Genomic DNA, 25,502 nt, shown 5'->3' on the forward strand with positions numbered 1-25,502 from the left:
GTGAAAATAAAGCCTCTGGAATCAGCTCTGCTACAAAGCCATTCTCAGGCAACCAGGACTAAAGATGCTGCTGCCCTGGCTGCATCCTCTACTGAGGAGGATGACTGGCAGAGCCTGGTAACAAATCAAATTAATGAAATCGAAAAGTCCCTAAGCTTAGAAAATGACAACCAACCTAAGAAAAGAAAAGCAGAAGACATGTTGGAAGAAATGACAGATTAAAGAAATGTTGATGAATGCTTTCAGTGGTGAACTGATGTAACTGAAATATCAATAAGGTTTTGACTAGAACAAAAATGTTACACCAAAACTTTAGTTATACTCGGTTTTCCAGTTTCTTTTGATGTGATGGAATTACTACTATTATGCTTTTACAAATGCTCACTTAAGATAGCTGAGATTGCCGTTAGCAGCCAATTCCCCTTAATTAAGTTTGCTTTTGTTCCATATATCCTTTCATCAAAGCTCTTTCCGCACTTTCAACCCCTTTCCTTGCAGAACACAACTTATGTATTATATGAGTGACCCTTTGTAACATTACTTTGTATCCTCCGAAATTCGTGACTTAAGACAATAAATGTCCAGACTGTAGTCAAATTTTAGTTTGTTTTACTATGATTTAGATTTCTTCCAAAAAGAACCAAATTTTATATAGCATAAAAATTCATGTATCAGAAAGACTCAAAAGGCTGTTTTTCACTTTGTTCAAGTTTTGTTTCCAGGCATTTAGTGTGTCATACAGTTGCTGCCACTGCTGTTTTCCAAATGTCCGATGTGTACTATGACTAAAAATTGAAAAATTAAAAACAAAGTTATTAGTCAACTTCTTATCCTTCTGGCATTTTTTTTTTTTTTACAATACTACACACTTGTATCTAGTTAAATATACATGAAAGACATAAGCTTCTAATTCTCTTACAATTCTAAATTATTAAAAAAAAATCTTTATCATATTGATCCTACTTCCTTCTGTTTTCCTGAACTACATAAACCAGACACAAAAGTCATTAGTATTCTAGCCAATGCTGAGCCATTAAATGAAATGTGCTGGAAAATAGGACTCTTTCATTAAATAAGCTAATCACATTCAGTCTGAACTTTAATAAAATTATGATAAATAGCAACTATTTAACTACAGTCAACTGATAAGAACACCACCTTGGTTCTCTAAACATTTAAGTGAAATAATCGGAACAAACTAAATTGTTCTACAAAATACTGCAAAGTCTTAAGTGTCTTACCTGACAACTACTTTCCTCTGGGTCTGATCAATTTTGCAGTAGACCATTTTAGTTCTTACTGCTGAAAAAAGATGTTTTACATGATACATTATATGGAAAATTCCCAAGAAAAACAGCTAAGATATAAAACTAAGTAAACCACAATAAAACTTTACAATTCTCAAACATGATTTTATAAATTGGCTTTTTGTATCTAATAACAAGCACAGCAACATGATGGAACCAAGAAGAAGGTCACACATTTGTCCTATACTTGCTAGGCAAGTCTATTCTAAGTGTTCTCCCTTACAACTGCATAGGGGGGGGAAAATACTAAGTTCCTAATAAGATATTACTCCTTTATAGGACAGGTTGAGACTTAGACCATTAAAAAGAAACCATGTCAATAGTTCTATACGTTTTATTAATCTTGATTGTACAATTTCTCCAACTTTCAAACTTAAGCCCAGAAAAAAATGTGAGTAACAGTTAAAATCATTTTATAATGCAATTGTTGGGAAAGGTCCTATTTCTAGCCAATGGAAAAAACTGATAATGATTAGTATTTACAGAGTATGTGCCACGCATTGGGCTTACGTGCTTTACCTGCATTAGTTCATTTAATCCTCACAATTACATTATTAACTCCTACATTCTGATTTCACAGAGGAAGACCTGGCCCTCAAACCTCAAACCCAGGTCTGATACTAAAACCTAGGCTCTTAACCACTATGGTACACCATAAAGGCCTTTGTATTTCCATTGAATTTTCATTCTGCTACAAATATAATCTGCAAATCTAAACATACACATCTGCTGCAAGAGAACCTAGCTTTGTTAGGATATGACTCAGTTTCAAGATACAAAATCTTTTTTTGTTGAGAAGTAGGCTCCATGCCAAATGTGGGGCTGTAACTCATGACCCTGAGGATCAGGAGTTGAATGCTCTGACTGAGCCAGCCAGGTGCCCCAAGATACAAAAATCTTATATTCCACAAGGTAAAAGAGAAATTCTAGGGAAAAAATGAAAATGTTCTAATTGCCTTACCATCAATAACAAATGCTTCAACATCATCGGCTCCAATCTGAAGTTCTTGCTGCATTGTGTCAAAAGAAATTTCTTTATTTTCCACTGCCATTCCCATGAAAGTAAGCAGTCTCATTTTTGCCATATTCTGTTCATGTAATAGACCTGAATAACAACGGTAAAGCCTGATGAACATCCATAGCAGTTAAAGATCTGCACAATTACAGCTCTTGTGTCAAAAGTCACTGAGCATTTACAGAGTAATTTTGACAAAGCTACTTATATTTGCAAACCATAAACTAATCCCATAACCAAGTTATGAAACATTACAATTATTTTTCTTTACTACTACAGGGCCACAGGTCACAGGTTCAAAGTTAAGAACGGGCTTATAAAGTGATTATTTTTTAAACTCTAAACATTATGGACATTTTACATTTTTTACAGTTACACATTTTAGGAGATAAAATGTACAAAGTTCATTTTATAAAAACTTTTTTTGTAATTAAGTTTATTTTTACTATTTGCTTTCCATTTAAACACAAGACTCCTTAATACTTTTTGTTTTGTGTATTACTAGTAGACACAAAGCCTTAAAATATTTTCATATACATTCAGTTATAAAAACATTCCATTTCCCTTCAGGTCACAGAAAACTGTACAAACAATATTTTGTCTTAAAATTTCTAGTGAAACATGCAGTTACGATTATTCAGATCACAATTGTGAGACCCAAAAGGAAACTTAATTTACTTAGTCCTGATTCTTTCATTTTAAAATCAAGAAAACTGAAGAGCAAAGAGATTAAATGTCTTATATATAGGGATCCCTGGGTGGCTCAGCGGTTTAGCACCGCCTTCAGCCCAGGGCCTGATCCTGGAGTCCTGGGATCGAGTTCCACATCGGGCTCCCTGCATGGAGCCTGCTTCTCCCTCTGCCTGTGTCTCTGCCTCTCTCTCTCTCTCTCATGAATAAATAAATAAAATCTTAAAAAATAAAATGAATGAAATCGTTAAATAAATAAATAAAAATCAATGTCTTATATGTCAGAGTGGCAGTACTAGGCCTCAAAACAGCATTTACTTACAAGATAAATTACTAGTAATACAAATAAATATTTACAAGTCCTTAATACCCAAATTACCAGTTCTTAAGTGGAAAGTGAATTATAACACAGGTATCATATATACTTGATTTGATGCTAACTTATTAATTATATATAAACAGATTTCTAAAATTAATCTAAAATTACACGCTCCTTTTCTCTAATATTTCAAATTATGTAAACTGAGCAAATGATCAATCACGTACCCTCTAATAATTAAGAGCCTCAAGTTTCTATTGTTAAAAAAGTTCTAAGCACTCCATAAATAAACTTGAAATTTATAACATATATTAGCAGAAGACAAGGGAAGCCCATTAATACAGGACATAATCATCTGTTAATTAGCTGTAATTATGATGCAGGCCTTCTATTTGGCACAGATTCAACAAAAACATGATCATCATAACTCAAATGAATGAGGTATCCAAGTAAGTTCTGCTAACCGGGTTTAATGGAAATCTACAAGCATCAAAAAATCAATTAGTGCACATTAACCCTAATTAACAAATGCAAATTAGATGCTGATTAACTTTCTGAAGCAAGAAGGTAGCAACTGTATAACACCAGATTACATGTAGACATGTTAGGGCAATTCAGTTGACACAGGATAATGCTTACTGTTGGCCCAAGTTGTCAGTGTTAATAAAACAAAGTGTTTTGATAAACTGATGCCACCTGTAGAATCTGAGCATTTGAACCAGACTTTTAGTTGTAATAAATGTTACTAACACATGTAAAATAAAAAATACACATATTTAGTAAGATGTTTTGCCCAAACCATCTTTTACAAATTTCTAATAAAACATAGCTTAATTGCATATATGTTCAAGAAACTAAAGGCAAAAAAGGGAATTGGACTTCTGGGTGGCACCATGAACTAGAAATAGGTTTTTTCTATCACAGAGAATAACTACTGAACATTTTTCCTCAATATTTTCAAATACAAGAAAATTCCTTACATTCCAGTTCTCTGGGCATATACAATTCTTTTAGTATGATAAACTGATAGTCATTCCTAAAGTTTCTGATACCGTTAAAAATACTTCTTTACTGCTACTCTTTGTGTAGTTACAAGCTTACCATAAATTTAAGAATTTATCAGAGAAATGAAGATTACTTCTAGAATGAATTATGTAGGACCATTATCTGTGTTACATGAGGAAACCTGTGGTTAGAACTCATTCTCAAAATCAAAACTATTAAGCCAGTGAAGTATGAGTTAAAGACTTGTAGAAAGCTATGCTTTGTTTCATGAAACTAGAACATTACCTTCAAAGAGGAAGTCACAGTGTTCTGTGTCATATTTCAATTTTAAAGTTATAAAAAAATCTAATTTTATGGAAACATTTATTCATTACTAATATGTCAAAACCTTAATGCAGTAATAAAAAAATGTGCATCATTGAACAATTTCTGCATTGTCACTGACCCCTGTCTTAAAATGCTGCAATATAGAAAACGTAATTTTAATGCATGCAATAGCTTATGAACCAGTGCTCCTTTGAAACAGTCAATTACACATCAATGGGGGAGTGTCAAAGTGTTAATTACTACTCCTTTTTCCTTGGTGCGTAAATAAAGAGGTTGCTGACATTAACATTCCATCACATAGCTTCATGCCACAAAACAAATTAACTGGGACAGAATGTGGTTTTCTGGGTCTAGTGCACCTGGCAAAGCATTCTACACAAATACACTTGCATCTACTTTATCTTGGTGTATTTCAAATGCCTTATTATGTTCAGAATAATTCAATCTTCCCCAATTCCAATGGCAGCACAAAATATACAGCTGACAGGAATTAATGACTGCCAAATTGAGGACTAATAGTATAATCAAAATAGATTATAAATGTATTCTTCATCTTTATCTCAAACCAGGAGGCTAACAATTCAATATTAACACAGAAAACATAACCAACCTCTAAGATATTTTCATCATTGCCTAGTAGAAAAACAAAGCACCTTAGTTTCATAGTTGACTTCACGCTCAAAAAACTGGTAGCTTTAGAACAATTTAAATCTGTTCAACTAAAGATTTTCTAACTTTTCTCCTTGTAATTTTAGTATCTTAAAAACATGCTCCAGAAGTAAATTAAATACTGAATATATATGTGGAATTTGCTCAGTGAGGGTAAGATTAAATTCAGTTTGGCAAACACTGAACTCTCATGCTCTACAAAGAAAATTCAAAGATTAAAATCATATAAAACTAAGACGGACTATGCTGTCTTCAACAAATCGTAGTAAAGAAAGTTTCTCCCGGGATCCCTGGGTGGCGCAGCGGTTTAGCGCCTGCCTTTGGCCCAGGGCGCGATCCTGGAGACCCTGGATCGAATCCCACGTCAGGCTCCCGGTGCATGGAGCCTGCTTCTCCCTCTGCCTGTGTCTCTGCCTCTCCTTCTGCCTGTGTCTCTGCCTCTCTCTCTCTCTGTGTGACTATCATAAATAAATAAAAATTAAAAAAAAAAAAAAAAAAGAAAGTTTCTCCCATCATGTAACGCCATTTCTAATTCCATCTACAGCCTCACTTAGATCTGCTTAACAATACATATACTTCTAGAATTTGTTAATTTTGGGGAAGGGTTGTGCACCAAGCATAAAATATATTACAAAGAAAAAAAATTGTTTCAATTATGTAACTATCTTTTTTAAAAAGCACCAAAAATGTAAGGAATTTTACGGTCTTATTTTAAATAATAAAGTATCTTAGTCATCAAATTTTGTCAGCTATTAAAATGAGTACTTCTGAAAGTCACCATTATGATCAAAGTAATAGTGATCCTTAGAGTGCTCTTCTGCTCCACCCTCCATTCCACAATTTAAAAACATATGTATCAGGACACCTGGGTGGTTTAGTGGTTGAGCTTCTGCCTTCGGCTCAGGGTGGGATCCCAGGGTCCTGGGATCGAGTCCCCACATTGGGCTCCCCGCAGGGAGCCTGCTTCTCCCTCTGCCTATGTCTCTTGTGAATAGATAGATAAAATCTTTAAAAAAAAAAACCAAAACCCACATACGTATCAATGGAAGTGTTTTTATCTGTATCTGCTTCCTGCTAGAATTTCACCTCAAAGAAGCACGGTCTAGTAGAACCTGGTAGGAGGGCTTGAAGTCCAACAAGCTCTTACAGAGAGAGGGGAAAAAAGGCTCAAGTTTTCTAACTCCAAGTTTCATGCTCTTTCCACCACAAATGCTACCTCCTACAACCTCTTGGTTTCTCATTCCCAATTCATTATGAATAATCTTTTAAACGGCCTCTTTTGTTGCTGTTCTAGCATACACCGCTGGTTAGGGTAATCTACACAAAAGGCCAGTCTTATTTGCTGGATCTTACAGTACAAGAGACTTCTAGAATAGCATGTTCCCATCTTTCTTTATACCCCAACAAAAAATAAACTCCCAAAACTTACCAAGTGAATCAATGAAGTCTTTATTATTCTGATAAAACTTGACATATGATGCCAGTTTAGCACTCACAAAAATGGTTAAAAGCTACAGATAGAAAATAAAGATACAATATTCAATAAAGAATCTAGATTTATACTCAAGACATTTTTAAGACATTAACTCTCAGCAATAAAACTCTCTATGCTTCTTTTAGTGCAGAAATATAAATCTGTTTGATCAAATTACCATCTAAACCATTTGCTTTCATTAAGACTCATTCAGATGAAGAATCAGTAAATACTAAATGATCTACCCTGAAAAGACAGTGGTAACAGCACAGTACAAATGGAAACTAATACAAAATGTATTTTATACTTGTACTCGAAAAGTATGTTCATGTGTTTTTAAATATCAGTTTTATCTTCCTAACGAGGGTTAGCTGACACTACATATAAAAAGAAATTTGCTTATCATATAAGTTCACAACAGCCCAGCAAGTAGATAAAGGAAAGGGAGAAAGAATAGGTACATTCAATGATTGGGAAAAAAAGCTGGTCCTAAATTTCATTCTGTTACTGACATAAAAAGAATAAACGATTCTCTTTCCAGATCTAACAGTCATGTTCATGAATACAAAGAAAGAGTTCTGCTTCAGTATTTTACATTTAGGAAAAGAGAACATTTTCCACATTTAGATAAAGTACTTACATCATGAATAAGCTCGCCTTCCAAAAATTTGACTGGTTTTAAAGTGAGAAGATGGTCAAAGAGAAATGCATTTGGATCTTTCAATGCTCGTACAATACACCTTAATTAAAAGACAAAAATACAAGCTTAGAGTCCTGAGATTCAGGAACTTTTCACCAACTTTTACAGATTGCAAAATATATTTAACTCAGTTAAATATCTACGAGTTCAATATACACAGCATAAAAAAAGCCACAGGACTGAAATTAAAACAGGCCAATAAATCTATTTATCAGGTACATCTGTTTTAATAAAATAAAATAATAAAGTAGATTTTAAAAAGCTGGAGAGAAAGCACGATCAAAATAATCAGAGTGAATAAAACAGCAGCAGCATTTTCTCATATGCCAGACACTAGGTAAGTGCCTCACTCAATCCTTACAACACTCTGATATACAGTATTATCACGTCCATTTTATCAATGATGATAACAGGCTCTGAAAGAACTTGCCCAATAAGTACTAATTAAGTGGTGGAGTATTTGAATGTAGGCAGTCTTACTTCAGAGTTAGAGATCTTTCTCACAAACTATGCTTTATATAGCAACACCTATCGTATAGCTCCCTGTGAAGCCATACCCAATAAAGAAGTCATCATTTCCATTTCAGATTTAAAAAACTGATTCCATTACTATTGCCACAAAGTTGGCCTAGATTGTCTGAAGCCGTTATTCTCATTAGCAATGGGCTAACTTTCAGGATGCCACCAACTTTTCCTCATCCTCATAGCTTAACATTAAGGTAAAATCAACCTGATACTAGGTTCTACTTCTCAGGTTGGAATTATCACACCCAAACCAGCAATACCCTAAGGAGAAAATACCATGTGGCTCTTCCATATCCAATCTATGGTTATTCCAATAACAAATCCTGAATTTTAGTATCTACATTGGAACCCCCCAGAGCCCATAATTTCAAACTGCTCTGGTCCCCTGGGAGATGCAAACAGGATTTCTACTGTAGCTCACTCAGCCTCCACACTGCAGGCACCCCATCCAAACAGCAGGCTTATTAATATTACCTGTGGGCATCAACTCGAGCCTGGGAAGCGTTGTCCTCTGTGTAACTTCCTAGCAACTCTACCATGACTTTTGAGGCAGCATCACTAAAAAGAAATACTGCTTTAGGAATTTCAGGACATCATTACTGTCATTCATTCACTCAAAAATATTAACTAAGTGCCAAGCACTATGCTGATAATACATACAATGGTGACCAAGAGACACGGTCCCACTCTGAGAAAAATCATGGAACTTTCCTTCTAGGAGGAAAGCCCAACAACTAATGAAAAATAACAAGTAAGCGCCATGATGGTAACCAGAAATAAAAAAGCACTAACAGATGTGCAAAAAATAGATACATCAAGAATAAAGAATTCAAGTATATCATTTTCTAAAAGCCAACAAACCATGAAAAAGAGCAAGAAAATGATCAGAGAAAATCTATAGAAACAACCACAAAATAAATAACACACTGGTAATAAATACTTACCTATCAAAAATTACTTTGAATGTTAAATAGACTAACCACTCCAATCAAGACATAGGGTGACTGAGTGGATTAAAAAAACACAAGACTCATCTATCTACATGCTGTCTACAAGAGACTCATTTCAAACCAAGAGATGCCTTGTAACCTAAGAGTGAGGGGATAGAGACACATTTAACATACAAATGGATGTCAAAAGAAAGCCTAGGTAGCAATTCTTATATTGGACAAAACAGAGTTAAAAACAAAATCTGTTAGCAAGAGACTAGGACACTATATAACCGTAAACAGGACAATTCAACAAGAGGATTAACAATTGTAAATATTTATGCACCTAACATGGGAGTACCCAAATACATAAAACAGTTAATAACAAATATAAAAGAAATAATAGTAATACAATAATAGTAGGGGGCTTCAACACCCCATTGACATCAATGGACAGATTATCCAAAAAGAAAATCAGCAAGGAAACACTGGCTTTGAATGACACACTGAACCACATAGATTTAACAGACATATTTAGAACATTCTATCCTAAAACAAAAAACACATTCTTTTCAAGTGCCAAAAACATTCTCCATAATAGATCACAGAATAGGCCACAAAACAAGTCTGAACAAATTAAAAAAACAAAAACAAAAACCAAAGTCATACCATGCATTTTTTTCTGACCATAATGCTATGAAACTAGAAATCAACCGTAAGGGGGGAAAAAAAACATCAACCGTAACAAAAAAATCTGGGAAGAGCACAAATATATGGAGGTTAAATAACATGTTCTTAAACAATGAAATTTGTCAACCAAGAAATCAAAGAAATAAAAAACTACATGGAAACCAGAGAAAATGAAAACACAATGGTCCCAAATCTTTGGGATGCAGCAAAAGTGGTAATAAGAGGGAAGTTTATAGCAATACAGATTTATCAAGAAGTAAGAAAATCTCATGGGATCCCTGGGTGGCGCTGCGGTTTAGCGCCTGCCTTTGGCCCAGGGTGCGATCCTGGAGACCCGGGATCGAATCCCACGTCGGGCTCCCGGTGCATGGAGCCTGCTTTTCCCTCTGCCTATGTCTCTGCCTCTCTCTCTCTCTCTCACTGTGTGCCTATCATAAATTAAAATAAAATAAAATAAAATAAAATAAATAAAAAAAATAAAATAAAATAAAATAAATAAAATAAATAAAATAAATAAAATAAATAAAATAAAATAAAATCTCAAATAAACAACCCAACCTTACACCTAAAGGAACTAGAAAAAAAAAATAATATCCAAATCCAGCAAAAGGAAGGACATAATAAATAAGATCAGAAAGAAATGATACAGAAACTTAAACCAAACACCCAGAACAGATCAATGAAACCAGGAGCTGGTTCTCTGAAAAGATGAACAAAATTGATAAACCTCTAGCAAGATACATCCAAAAAAGGGGGGGGGGGCCCAAATAAAATCACTAAGAGGAAAAAAAATACTACAGAAACAAACAATTTTAACAGAAATATTATGAAAAGCTATATACCAAGAAATTGAACAACTTGGAATAGGTAAATTCCCAGAAACAAATAACCCACCAAAACTACAGCAGAAAATTGGAACAGACCAATTACCAGTAATGAAATTGAACTAGTAATTAAAAACTCCCAAAGAACCAAAGTTTAGGACCAGATGGCTTCACAGGCAAGTTCTAATGAGCATTTAGAGTTAATACCTATTCTTCTCAAGGAATTCAAAAAAATAGAAAAGGAAAACTTCCAAAATCACTCTATGAGGCTTGATACCCAAACCACATAAAGATATCACATAAAAAGAGAACTACAGGACAACATCTTTCATGAATATAGATGCAAAAATCCTCAACAAAATATTAGCACACAGAATCCAACAATACTTTAAAAAAATCATACTCCACAATCAAATGGGATTTATTCCAGGGATGCAAGAGTGGTTCAATATTTGCAAATCAATAAGTATGATATATCACACCAATAAAAGAAAGGTAAGGACCACATGATCATTTCAATAGATGCGGAAAAAGCATTTGACAAAGTACAACATCTATTTGTGATAAAACCCTCTGCAAAGCAGATCTAGAGGGAACATACTTCAACATGATCAAGGTCTTACATGGAAAACCCATAGCCAACAAAATACACAATGGTGAAAAACTGAGAGCCTCTCTCCTAAGGCCAGGAACAAGACAAGGCTGTCCACTCTCACCACTTTTATTCAAGAGTACTAAAGTCCTAGCCATAGCAAAAGGCATCCAAATTGGTAAGGAAAAAGTAAAACTCTCATTATTTGCAGATGACATAATACTATCTATACAGAAAACCCGAAAGACACTACCAAAAAAACTACCAGAACTGATCAATGAATTCAGTAAAGCCAGAGGATACAAAATTAATGTACAGAAATCTGTATTCCTATATACTAATAATGATGCAACAGAAAGAGAAATTAAAACTTCATTTACAATTACACAAAACAATAAAATAACTAGGAATAAACTTACCCAAAGAGGTAAAAGACCTATACTCTGAGAACTATAAAACACTGATAAAAGAAATTCACAATGATGCAAAGAAATGGAAAAACATCACAGGCTCATAGGTTGGAAGAACAAATACTGTTAAAATGTCTATACTAGCCAAAGCAACCTACACATTTAATGCAATCCGTATCAAAACATTAACAGCATTTTTTACAGAACTAGAACAAACAATTCTAAAATTTGTATGGAACCACAAAAAACTTCAAATAACCAAAGCAATCTTGAAAAATAAAAAACTGAAGTGTAGTATTCCAGATTTCAAAAATTTTTTTTTAAGATTTTATTTATTTATTCATGAGACAGAGAGAGGGGGGGGGGGGGGGGCAGAGAGTGAAGCAGGCTCCATGCAGGGAGCCTGACGTGGGACTCGATCCCAGGTCTCCAGGATCACGCCCTGGGCTGAAGGCAGTGCTAAAATCACAGAGCCACCCAGGCTGCCCAAGTTATATTTTTACGAAGAGATAGTAATTAAAATATAGGATACTAAAAAAATAAAATAGTACACAGTACTGGCATAAAAATAAGACACATAGATCAATGGAACAGAAAACCCAGAATAAATCCACAATTATTTAATTTGTTTGTTTTTGTTTTTTTAAAGATTTTATTTATGATAGTCACACAGAGAGAGAGAGAGGCAGAGACACAGGCAGAGGGAGAAGCAGGCTCCACGCACCGGGAGCCCGACGTGGGATTCGATCCCAGGCCTCCAGGATGGCGCCCTGGGCCAAAGGTGGGAGCTAAACCGCTGTGCCACCCAGGGATCCCTAAACCCACAATTATATGGTCGATTAATCTTCAACACAAGAGGAAAGAATATCCAACAGTGAAAAACAAATGGCGTTGGGAAAACCGGACAGCTACATGCAAAAGAAACTGGACCATACACAAATATAAATTCAAAATATATTAAAGATCTAAATGTGAGACCTGAAACCATAAAAATCTTGGAGGGATACCACTGGCAGTAATTCCCCTGACGCTGACTGTAGCAACATTTTTTTAGATGTCTCCCAAGGAAAGGGAAACAAGCAAAAATGAACTATTCAACTACATCAAACTAAAACGCCTCTGCACAGCAAAGAAAACAATCAACAAAACTAAAAGACAACCTATGGAATATACAAGATATCTGCAAATGACATATTCAATAAAGAGTTAGTATCCAAAACACATATAAAGAACTGATACAACTCAACACCCAAAAAACAATCCAATTAAAAAATGGGTGATGTCCAAAAAACACATGAAAAGATGCTCAACTCCCTCATCGTCAAGAGAAATGAAAATCAAGACTACAATGAGATGTTCCATCTGTCAGAATGGTTAAAATAAAAAATACGAGAAACAGTAAGTGTTAACAAGAATGTGAAGAAAAAGGAACCCCTGTGCACTGCTGATGGAAATGCAAACTAGTACAGCCACTGTGGAAAACAGTATGGAGGTTCCTCAAAAGGCTGAAAACAGAACTATCCCATGATCCAGCAATCACAGTATTGGGTATTTACTCAAAGAATACAGAAACACCAATTCAAAGGGATACATGCACTCCTCTGTTTACAGCAGCATTATTTACAATAGCGAAGATATGGAAGCAGCCCAAGTGACCACTGACCGATGAATGGTTAAAGAAAATACATACACATACACAACAGAGTATTATTCAGCCATAAAAAAGAAAAAAAAACTCGCCATTTGCAACAACATGGATAGAACTAAATACTAAGCAAAATAAATCAGAGAAAGACAAATACCTTATAATTTCATTCATATGTGGAATTTAAGAAACAAAACAAATGAGCATAGGAAAAGAGACAAACTAAGAAACAAACTCTTAACTACAAAGAATAAACTGTTACCAGATGGGAGGTGGGTGGTGAGATGGGTGAAACAGGGCAGGGGGATTAAAGAGTATACTTACAATGAAAAAATAAAGTGATTAAAAAATAAAAAAAAACCCACAAGTGCCATGAAGGAAATAAATGGTGATGTAAAGGAGTAACAGAAGCAGAGACAGGAAACTACACAGGGAAAGTCTCTCTTTGAAGGAATGAAGGAAGATGAAACCTAAAGAAGGCAAAATAATTGATCACAAGTGTTGGTGGTGGAAGGCTGGGTAAAAGGAAAGACCAAGTACAGAGGCCTTAGAAGGGGAAAAAAGTTTTGTGTCCTAGGAATTATTAGAACAACATGGGTGAAGTTGGGCCAACAGCATATATTTAAATTACTACTAAAAATACCCTTCCGATTGTATTATTCTTAAGATTATACAGATGATTGATTTTAATTGCAGTGAGAAGCACAAAATGCATTCATTCAATTTGAAGTCTTAGAAAACGTTTAGCTTCACCTTTTATTTCTTCCTTTAAATCGATGAATCTTCGGACAGTTATAGAAAGCTTAGCTTTTTAGGAAAAATCTTTCTCCCCCGCTAAACACCCCGCCCGCCCCCAATATCTGGATTCAACTTGGGTAAAATCAGTAGGAGCTATAGCACTTATTTAAAAAAACTAAACGGTATTTTACAACTTCCTACAAACTAAAGGTTTATTAAAATATACAAATGTAAGGGTGCCTGGGTGGTAGAGTCAGTTGAGCAACTGATTTGGTTTTAGCTCAGGTTGTGATTTTGGGGTTATGGAATCAAGCCCTGTAACAGGCTCCATGCCCAGTGCAGAGCCAGTCATGGAGTCAGCCTGGGATTCTCTCTCCCTCCTACCCCACCCCCCAAAACAAATCAGTCAATCTTAAAAACAAAACAAACCAAAACAAAACCCAATGTAAACACAGACATGGCTAAGTGGTAATCAGCATCTTAAATACAGTGATATAAGAATCAAAAGAAAATTTTAATGAAAATCTGTTTTACTCAGTTAATTATCCTATGATTCTCTACAAGTACATGTGCACTTAATTTTCCAGTTTTAGCAGCCACAGTATACTTCAACCTAATATATCATCCAGCTAAAGAACTCTGAATCCACAAAAGTCAGATAAAAGAATCCATTTAAAGTGCACGGTATCTGACATATAATAAGGGCTCAAAAAATGCTGTTCGATTTGAACTCATCAAGCACCAATGTAAGTAAAATAATCAAGCACCACAGATAGAAGCATTCTTACTAAAAGGGCAAGGTGATGGGATGCCTGGGTGGCTCAGTGGTTGACCATCTGCCTTTGGCTCAGGGCATGATCCGGGGGGTCCAGGACCAGAGTCCCACATTGGGCTCCTTGTGGGGAGCCTGCTTCTCCCTCTGCCTGTGCCTCTGCCTCTCTCTCGGTGTCTCTCATGAATAAAGAAATAAAATATTTTAAAAATAATAATAAAAAAAATAAAAGGGCAAGGTGAATCTCAGAATTTTAATCCAGAGGCAGGAAAGAAAATTACATTTTATGTGTATTGGGCAAAAACCGAATCTTAAAATTTAAAATTTAAATCAGTTGTGTGACAGAAATTTAATATTTAAACGAAATAGCCATCCTCTTCTACTTCCTTAGGGTGGGTATCGTTTATTCATCCAGGTTGACAGATCAGGTTTCTAGCCTTCACTGTGGGTACAACCTCACAAACCTCTTCATAAAGGGTTATGGGGCAGCCTGGGTGGCTCAGCGGTTTAGCGCCGCCTTCAGCCCAGGGCCTGATCCTGGAGACCCAGGATGGAGTCCCATGTCAGGCTCCCTGCATGGAGCCTGCTTCTCCCTCTGCCTATGTCTCTGCCTCTTTCTCCCTTTCTCTCTCTCATGAATAAATAAATAAATAAATCTTAAAAAATAAAATAAAATAAAAATAAAGGGTGTTTGTTATGTGCCATGATAAAAGAAGGCTGGAGAAGAGAGGTACCTAACCTCAACATGAGAGTAGTGTTTTAGGCAGAGAAACGAAGTTAAATGTAAACAGTCTAAATCAGGGGTAGGCAAACTTTCTGTGAAGGGTCAGACAGTAAATATTTTAGGCTTTGTAGGCCATACAGACTCTGATGCAACTACTCTAGTCTTGGCAAAAACAACCACAGACAATACATAAATAAGAATGGCTATGTTCCAACAAAATCCTATGGAGATGGACATTTGCATTTCATATACTGTTCACATGCCATGATATACTATTCTCCCTTTGATTTTCTTTCTTAACCATTTAAAATTGTAAAAGCCATTTTTAGCTCGTGGACCACACAAAAAGGTGCTAGCCCCTGGTTCAGATTGGGAAAGACCAGGGTGCTTTTGTAGCAGACACAGGTTTACTAACTCTCAGGTGTGATAAGCAAGAAGAAGGGTTTATGTATTGGGGGGAAATGGAGGGAAGAAATATCCATTAAACAAAGCAAAGTTTCTGTAGTTTGTCAACATACCATACAAAAATGGCATGATTATCACTACATTCACCAAGCCCATGCTACCTTAGTAGGTAGGAACCCATGTAAGAAAGGTCTTACATGCTATGGATTTTTTAGTATGTCCTAAAGAAAAATGTGCTGAAACTTGTATTTCACAAAATCATTACGATTGCAGACAGGAGAAAATAGAAGATTACACCTCAAGATGTCTCGCTAAGGAACAGAGACTAATTTAGAGAGAGAAAATGACAAATTCTTTACGGTCACATTGAGTTTGAGGCAGCTGTGTCTCAGTGGAAACACTCAGAAAAACGTTGAAAGACGCTGAATATAAAAATCCACACACAGAAGAGAAGCATGAGTTAAAGACATGGATGTCCACAGAGTAGATGACAAAGCCATAGGAACAGATGTGATGACCCAGGCAGAGAGAGTGAGAAAAAGGGTCCTGCCCAGGACACAATCTTGATTTAATAGAGGTATTTAATGGAGCAAAGAAAGAATAATTTACAAAGGTGTCTGAGAATCAACTGCCGAAGACACTGGAGAAAAGCAAGGAGTAGTGTCACCGAAGTCAAGACAAGTTTCTATGAATAGGTATCATGGTCACATGGCGCTGAGAGGTCAAGGAAAACAAATTATAGTGACCAGTGGACTATATCTGTTCACGGAAATCAAAGAACAACACTCAAATACTGGAAACTAATTTCCAAAACAGAAATCGGGGAAAAAGCCAGGGATCTTATACTTGACAGGTGTTTCAACATTTTTTAATCTAAAAAGCCTTTGGGAAGGGCATGTACTCTAGTTCCATAAACTACCACTTCATGTGCTTTTTCACATCTCTGCTTCTTTAACATATTTTGGAAATATTCATCCAACAAATACAGAGTGCCTACCATACATTAGACACTAATGAATTAAAGTCCCTACCCTTAGGAAATTTACATTCTAGCAGGGACAGACACTAAACATTAAAATATAATTAAGTCTGTTAGTAAGAAGTGCAAGGGGGAAATAATGAAATAGGGATGAGAGAAACAAAAAACAATGCAAGGGTGTAGGAGGGAATATTGTCACATATACAGACAGACAAAGACCTTCCTGATGAAATAACAAGGGAACAGATTTGAAGGATTAGACTCTGGAGCTAGCTTTGCCTTTTATTCCCAATGAAGCCACGGGGGGTTCTGAATAGAAGAGTAACAGAAGAGAAACATAATCTGATCTTCCATATTAAACAAAACTTTCTGGCAGCTGTACTAAAACAGGCTATAGGGGGGACAAGACCCCAAAAGGGACATTTAAGAGGCTACTTAAAAAATCTAAATAAGAAATAATGGTACCTTAGACCACAAGACAGCAATGGTAGTGGTAAGAAGTCAGACTGACTTCAGATTTGTCAGAGCTGACAGGATTTGATATTGGATTAAGATATGGAGGAATCATAAAGGAATCCCAGCTTTGAGTTTTGAGCAAATGGAAGCAAAGAAATGGCATCTCCTGAGTTGGAGAAAGTAAAACAGATTAAGAAAGAAAAATCAATGGCTCACTTTTGCAGATGTTGAGATGTCTTTTGAGTATCTAAATGGAGATGTTAAAAAGGAATAGATACTTGGAATTCAGAGGAGAAATACACGACCTAAATGTGAAAATCACTAGCATATAAACAGTATTTAAAGGCACATGATTGAATATAGATAATTGGAATTCAGAGGAGAAATACAGGACATAAATGTGAAAATCACTAGCATATAAACAGTATTTAAAGGCACATGACTGAATGAGTGCACTTAGGTAGCAGTGGCTCTAAACCATGTGCCCTCCAGAACATTTGCAAGTGCATGAGAGCTGTTGTAGCTGTTCTTGTAACTGGGAAGCACCACTGGCATTTTAGTAGGTGAGGACAGGGATGTGAAGTATCTCATACTAAACTTTAACAACTTAGCAATATAAAAAACTGTCCTGCATTTGGTACTCAGCCTCACCCAAACTCACAGCAAAAAACAAACAAACATGTATCAGGAATGAATAAAACTGAGCAGAGAAAGTCCCAGGAATAAGTCATCCTAATGTTGAGAGAAGAAGGAACCCACAAAGAAGCTGTGAATGAAGAAAAGAATCGATGGGCATCTGACTGACTTGATTAAACATCTGACTCTTGGTTTTGGCTCAGGTCATGATCTCATGGGTCTTGAGATGGAGTCCCACATCAGGCTCCATGCTCAGTGGGGAGTCTGTTTGAAGACTGTCTTCTTCTGCCCACCCCCTACTCTCACTCATGCACGCTCTCTCTCAATAAATAAATAAATAAATCTATAAAAAAGAGAATAATCGAGAGAGGTGCCCCTTGTAGATAAATGTAGAATCACTATGTTGTACACCTGAAATTAATATACTGTATGTCAACTACACTTCAATAAAAGAGGGGAAGAGAAGGAGGCCCCAAAAACCAACTGAAGAAAAGTGTTTCAAGAAGGAAAAAGGTGATCATCTGTGACAAATGCTGCAGGTATTTTCTAGTACGTTAATATTAGGACATGTCCAGTAAGAGTATAGATGGCTACTGATGTTCTATTTCCATTTCTCTAAAAATTAGATTTGGAATTCCTTAGAACATTAGTCATTTGTCTTTTACATATAGCAGACAGAGAACCTACTAAACAGCAATTAGAGAAATCATCCAGTGAGTAGTCATCTCTGATAAACAATAGACATTCAGAGAGAAACCTAAAAACTCTTACTCTATCAGAAAAAAAGACTAACTTTTAAAAGTTAGCTTGAAAAATGAAGAAGGGATTCCTGGGTGGCTCAGCGGTTTAGCACCTGCCTTCAGCCCAGGGCATGATCCTGGGGTCCTGGGATCGAGTCTCGCATCGGGCTCCCTGCATGGGGCCTGCTTTTCCCTCTGCCTGCGTCTCTGCCCCACCCCCCCCTCTGTCTTTTATGAGTAAATAAATAAAATCTTAAAAAAAAAAAAAAGAAAAAGAAAAATGAAGATCGTGAGAACATCTCTCTCTCTGTCTTTTATGAGTAAATAAATAAAATCTTAAAAAAAAAAAAAAGAAAAATGAAGATAGTGAGAACATCCAAATCTGACTGAGTGCTATCTCAATAATGAAGCCACTGTGTTAAAAAGTATATGAATATTATCTTGTTTTTCAGCAACCCTATGAACTAAGTACTATTATTTCCACTGTGAAATTGGAAACTGAGTTACAGAGATGGTAAGTAATTTATTGTCATACAAGTAGGAAAGCCAAGACTTGAATCTCAGTGATCTGGCTCCACAGATTGCCCATTTGAAGTGTGAATGAAAATAAGGATTCTTTCTCTAACAGCTTTTAATGCTCTCTCCATTTGAAATGGCCTCTGTTATAAACTATTTATTCTTTTTTTTTTTTAAGAGTTTATTTATTTATTCACAAGAGTGTGTATACAGAGAGAAAAAGATGCAGACACAGGCATAGGGAGTGAGCAGGCTCCTCGCAGGGAGCCTGATGTGGGACTCAATCCTGGTTTCCAGGGTGTCGCCCTGGGCTGAAGGCGGCGCTAAACCGCTGACCCACCTGGGCTGCCCTAAACTATTTATTCTTAAAACTTTACTGGCTAGAATGCTGTCATTAGTCTGCTAACATGAACAGACTAACCGCTGATCAGAATGAAACAGCTATTAATGCAAGATCCCCTGCTTCTCTTCTCTTAGGATAAAACATTCCAACTTTCACAAGAAAAATTTCCCCTTATATTGTTAAATTTAAGTAGTTGCAAAAAGTTTACATTACTTAACAGAAACATATTAACCTTGCTGACCCTAATACATTAAATACCCAGCATTAAAAGCCAGTATAAAAATTGTGCAGTAATAAAACTAAAGGGAAGACTATTTACTGTTTTTTACAAGTATTTAATCACTACATGAAAAGAGAAATAGAAAAGCTAGGTCAAAAAAGGGTAAGACTATCCAGTTCTGAAAACTAAGCCAAACCTATCACTTAGTAAGCATCCTAAAACTGGTTATATAGAATAAGTATTTGGGGCATGAAGTTTGCTAGGCTGAATTACAAGCCTTAGAAACCTAAAACCTTGTAGAAGCCCAATAGGTATTCAGTTAGTAGAGTCTACTGCAAAATTTAATTTTGGGAGTACTGTTAATAAAAGAGCCTTTGTGGAAACTATGATTGATAGATCCTAACTATCGTTAAACAAAAGTGGTAGCACTACCCCATTCTAAGACATCAAAGCATCATTAAATAACTTAATCTTTTAAGTTACGTAAAGCTTTTGGATTAACAGTTATACCATTTTTAGAATAAAAGTTTTGCTTTTGAAAAAGTTTAAGGATGGGAAAAACTATTTTAAACTTTGCAGTTATGTTTAACTTAGTAGGTGAAAGTTACAGAAATACATTTAGAGCAATTCTTTGGAGAACAAAATAGAGCAAAATCACTTACCCTACTTGTTTTTAAACAGCCTCAACTACCTGTACTGCCTGTTAAGTTTTAAGGTAGTATATTAATTCTGAATACCTTTTCTTACAATCCACAAGTGCCTCATAAAGGAGCCTTAAAAGGGTGTGTTTTTTTTCAGTGGTGAGGTTCCAATCAGAAATCCATTTTCGAACCTATAGGATTGACAAAAGGAGGAAATTTAGTGACACAGCTGAACATACTCACATCATTTAAGAGGTAATATTTAGGACATACATATTTCCTATTTTAGTTATAATATAAACCTACATTTATAAGCAGAACAAGTATTCCACATAGTAACTCACTTGATCCAGCTCAGTTGGAATATACTGGATGGCCCCACAAGATGCTGCCACTTTAATGAGGCTGCAATATACTGTATATCTTACAGGAGTATTCTTATCCATCCCATGGAAAAGGTTGCTTAGCCTGATTAACAAAGAAACATCACAAAACTAGTAAGAGCCACAGCTGACAGTCAAGCCCCAGAATTCTTGCTTTCAACCATTAAATGACATCGATATAAAAAGAGCCTCTTGAAAAACTGAGCCTCTTTCAGTTCTTAACTTACAACTGCAGTCTCAAAGATGGGCGTTCACCTTCCCGAAATTTGACCAGTTTTTCACATAGGCTTTCGATCAGAGCTTCTTGCTTGTCCGGCTCCAGGATCAATAGGAGGGATACCACGCTGTTCATCACACTTTCAACATCTACACATGTATGGATAACACAATAGTGATGCTATCATATGCCTAGTGTGCAATTAAGTATGTATTTCCAGTGTTTTAATATATCAAAGACCATTAAACTTAAGATACTTTAGGAAGATACAAGCTGGCTACTATAAAACAGTTCCAGAGAACCCTTTTCCTTCAATGATGTGCATTATGCTAAAAACATATTATACATGAATTCAAATGAAACCAATTATGTTGTATAGCTAACATCCAGAAAGCACTGTTGTACATTGTATTAAAGAAAAGGAAAACCATTATCTAAGATTTGGTTTTCAACCTGTAAAACAGATTAAGTGATTTCAATTTTTACTGGCAAGATATTCAATTATTTGGAAGTTATTGGTTAGGTCTTAGGTTAGAATGCTTTCCCAACTGAAGAAAACTTTTACATATAAATAGAAAATTACTGAGAAATGAAAGTTGTCAACTTCCTGGCTGGGTCACTGTTTTTTGAATCTAAGATAGTAATTATATAACAGATTCAATCTCAACCTTACATGAGTCCCAATTTTCAAAATTTCCCATTTTATGTCAATAAACAGGGAACCAGCCAAATAATTCAATATCTTTTAGATTACCTGAAATTATATCCCATTTGATATTAATGTAAACCTATGAAAAGGAAAGAGCTTTACTTTTCTTCAGTTCATTCTGAATTATCAGTACTGAATGTATATAAATACAATGCTTAAAAAACATGACATAAAAAAGGTTTTCTCAAAATAGGTTTAATGCACAGATAGAACAGATAAGAGTAACCTCAAGCATGTGCAAAGCTAAATTAAAAACAAGGCTTAACAGTTCTAAAACAAATATAATTTACAAGAAAAATTTAAAAGTAGGTCCTTTATGGGGCACCTGGGTGGCTCAGTCAGTTAAGCATCTGCCTTCCAGGTCATGATCCAGGGTCCTAGAAGAGAGACCCGCCCCTCCACTCACAAGTGCTCTCGTTCTCTCTCTTTCTCAAATAAATAATTTCCCCCCCAAAAAATTTTATTTATTTGACAAAGAGAGCGAGCACACACAGGGGGAGCAGCAGAGGGCGAGGGAAAAGCAGGCTCCTTGAGGAGCAGGGAGCCTGATGTGGGACTTGATCCCAGGACCTTGGGATCATGGTCTAAGCCAAAGGCAGAAACTTAATCCACTGAGCCACTCAGGTCCTTGAATAAATAAAATCTTGGGGGACCGGGGGCAGGGGGAGAAGTAGGTCCTTTATAAGTAGTAAAAGTTATTACACAAAAATTAAAAACAAACCTTTATCGTCTTCTTTCAGACATACATCACAGGCCTCAATAATTTGAGCTAAATCTACATGAAGTCCACCTTCTGAGTTCTCTTCTGAAATTTCAGCTCCTTTAGATTTCAGATAAGCTCGAAGCTCAGCAGCCTGTTGAATCAAATAAGATTGCTATACATCTATAAAATGGACAATGCCAAAATTCAAGATCTCAAACCATTGTTTTTTAAAAAATAAGAATACTTCACTTAACAACAACTTTAAATTATCATGCTGAAGTACCTCTCCTCCTGAGTCCCCATCACCACCCCACAGAAGCCACAGGTTTTCCTCTACAAGACCAAGTGACTACAGAAACCCACTATGGCCCACATGGATCACCTTTAGAATTTCTCTCATATCACCTATATGCTGCTGAACTTCCAGTACATAGCAAAAGCTTCTAATATATCCCAAAGCGTTTCTGAGGGAGCTGTGTATGCTGGAAAATTAATCTGACCTAGCAAATTCAACTGGTTTTAAAGAAATGAAATATTTTTGCTCTCAAGTGTACATAATAGAGCTACTTAAAAAAGCTACAGACATTTGCTACTACCTTGGCAAGAAGGTAATTATTTGTTAATAAAATGTTTGAGAATCTATCTGAGACAAGCATTTTGGGAGGACACAAAGATAAAAAAAAATGCCTTTGAATGTTGTCTTGAATACAATACTTTTCAAATTGGATTTACTTGGCAATTAGTCTTTTAGAATACCTATCTGGATCAGAAAGCACCCTTGGACCTAAAAAAACATAACTACAGTAGCACAGGTATTGTGGTCTGAACATAGGTATTCAGACATTTTCTAGTCTAATGCATATATATATATTTAGTAAGGTGCTCTTTTGAGGGCTTGGTATTTATGGCAGCCAAACATGAATGTAGATGGTATTTAAGATAGTAATATGAAAAACTTAAGCAGGGAGATGAAAGGATACCATTAGTAAATGCACAAGTATGACATTTTCTAAACCCACAAACACGTTTGGCTACCTACAAGAAGTACATTAAATCTGTAGCCCTGATGGCGCTATCCTTGCAGATAACTTCACCTATGAGTTGCATTACAAACAAGATTTCATGAAACAAGTGTCACCATGTCAGAACATAAAAACACTGCTGGGAACATGTTTTTCTATGCAGGAAACATAATATGGTCCAAAAAAGCATTTGTTCAGCTTCTGCTTTGTAGATACAAAGCAAACTTTTTCTAAGAACCATTAAATCGGGGCAGCCCAGGTGGCTCAGTGGTTTAGCGCTGCCTTCAGCCCAGGGTGTGATCCTAGAGTCCCGGGATCAAGTCCCACATCGGGCTCCCTGCATGGAGCCTGCTTCTCCCTCTGCCTGTGTCTCTGCCTCTCTCTCTCCCCCTCTCATGAATAAATAAATAAAATCTTAAAAAAAAAAAACCATTAAATCAACAGTTTGTTTGTATCGGTCAGCTTCACTGGCTACAAGTGGTTGTGGGAGTAGGACAAGTAAAGGAAAAGACAAAATTCTGAACTCCCATTTCCTACTCTAATCAAACACAGAATTTCACCAAAGTTAAACTTTGAAGCAGTCACGTATCCACCTGAAAGGAATGGCTGGTGTCAAACTGATATATTACAAGAGGAGCATAACCTAACTAGAAATGACACTAAAATAAGGCCAACGACAAGAACATCCTACATCTACAAGTTCTTTCTTTATGTTAAATCAAATACTTTTGAGGGGATCACTGGGTGGCTCAGCGGTTTGGTGCCTGCCTTTGGCCCAGGGAGTGATCCTGAGGTCCCGGGCTCGGGTCCCACCTTGGGCTCCCTGCATGGAGCCTGCTTCTCCCTCTGCCTGTGTCTCTGCCTCTCTATCATGAATAAATATTTTTAAAAAATAAATCAATTACTTTTTTGAGGCAATCTAATAGCCAATTTGTTGATAACATGATTCCATTAATAACCATATATGCTTTTTTCCCTGGTCTTCCACATTTTCCTTTCCAATGAGCTCAACTCCTTTCCTAGCCTTATCTCCTCCCCTAATCCCCTCCCCCACCCTTTCATTTCCCCTTCTTCCTCTACTCTTCAGGGCTGAGGATCTGCCCTTCTACCATGGGGGGTAAAAAAAAAAAAAATCAACATCTGTAATTCTAAGAGTTATCTTCGAATAGTAATGGTGTTTTCTTCTATGGAAACCAAATTTTTATGTTAGTTGGAGTTGCAAAAAAAAAAAAAATACTAGGATGGTTCACCACATGAGTATGCCTCAAAGCATGAGGATGAAACTGACGTTCTGTTTTTCAGGTTTCAGAACCCTCACTCTAGGGCCTTCGTTCGTTTAAAAGGGGGTCACCCCTGCCTGTGGGATCATATAATAAAACCACTTCGTCTTCCATACGAAATCATTTTTCCCTGGGACTGCTTACGTCGTCTGGAGATTCGCCACCTCCCACTCCGGATGTGGCTGCACTGGGGAGACGGAAGCAGACACCATCCCCAGTCAGTCAGAAAGTAGTGTCGCCAGGAGTGACACGGCCTGGAAGAGCGACGCCAACCAGGAAGCCGGCCGCGAAACCTCGGCGGGCCCGGCGCCCGAGCCCACGCTCCGAGAGCTAACGCGGCTCCAGGCCAGGCCTTAGCGCCTCGCCTCGCGGCCTCCTCCCTACTCTCGCGAGGGCGGCGTGAGCTGCGCCTCTCAGCCCCGGAGCGGGCTCGCGGGGTCCAGGCTCGGCCGCTCACAGCCTCGAGACTCCCCTAACCGCACCCCCCGCCGGAGGCACGCGCGGCCCGGGAGCCCACCTGATCTTCCTCGCTGATGTCGATGAAGGCCGGGACGCTCATGGCGAAGACCCGGGCGCGGCGACCGCTCCGCTCGCAAAACCACGCCGACCGGAAAGAGAGCGGCAGCAGCGCGCGTGGGCGGGGGGGAGGGGGGCGGCCTCACTACCGCTTCCGGGTTACCCCGCGCCCGTCTTGCGGGGCGTGGCCACCGAGATGGGCGGGACCAGGGGGGCCAATCCCACCTCGCGCTGGGGGCGGGGCGCACGTGCGTGGGCGGGCCTCACGGGCGCCCTCGACCGCGCCGGGTCTTGGCTCCGCCTGTCGCTTCCATCGTCCGGAACGGTGTCGCCTGCCGTCCTTCGCTGAGCTCCCGTCTTGTGCTTCAGTTAGCTCAGCTC

The 25,502-nt window shown here is 37.1% G+C and overlaps 2 protein-coding genes across 17 annotated transcripts in view; one reads left to right on the forward strand and one right to left on the reverse strand.

Annotated features, from left to right (window-relative positions):
- The window catches only part of CCDC73 (coiled-coil domain containing 73), a 138,337-nt gene extending 137,514 nt beyond the window's left edge, over positions 1 to 823 (forward strand). For all 13 annotated transcript variants that reach the window (XM_038563087.1, XM_038563091.1, XM_038563093.1 and 10 more), the window contains one exon: positions 1 to 823. In XM_038563087.1, the coding sequence (XP_038419015.1) occupies positions 1 to 222 (222 nt within the window). In that variant the 3' untranslated portion in view covers positions 223 to 823.
- Positions 593 to 25,280, reverse strand: EIF3M (eukaryotic translation initiation factor 3 subunit M). Of its 4 annotated transcripts, none has more exons than XM_038563102.1 (11): positions 25,123 to 25,280; positions 22,322 to 22,454; positions 20,902 to 21,040; positions 20,636 to 20,759; positions 20,388 to 20,482; positions 8,506 to 8,589; positions 7,447 to 7,546; positions 6,762 to 6,843; positions 2,269 to 2,412; positions 1,242 to 1,299; positions 593 to 785 (listed from the first exon to the last, which is right to left on the reverse strand). In XM_038563102.1, exons 1-11 carry the CDS (start codon positions 25,162 to 25,164, stop codon positions 665 to 667), a joined length of 1,122 nt encoding a protein of 373 aa, XP_038419030.1. In that variant the 5' UTR covers positions 25,165 to 25,280; the 3' UTR covers positions 593 to 664. The 4 variants fall into 4 exon arrangements, with proteins under 4 accessions (XP_038419030.1, XP_038419029.1, XP_038419031.1 ...); XM_038563101.1 differs by having other exon boundaries at positions 1,242 to 1,302; XM_038563103.1 differs by lacking the exon at positions 25,123 to 25,280 and adding an exon at positions 24,750 to 24,932 and having other exon boundaries at positions 1,242 to 1,302.
- Between the last annotated feature and the right edge of the window lie 222 nt (positions 25,281 to 25,502).

Source organism: Canis lupus, chromosome 18, assembly GCF_011100685.1.
Source record: "Canis lupus familiaris isolate Mischka breed German Shepherd chromosome 18, alternate assembly UU_Cfam_GSD_1.0, whole genome shotgun sequence".
Classification (NCBI taxonomy): Eukaryota; Metazoa; Chordata; class Mammalia; order Carnivora; family Canidae; genus Canis; species Canis lupus.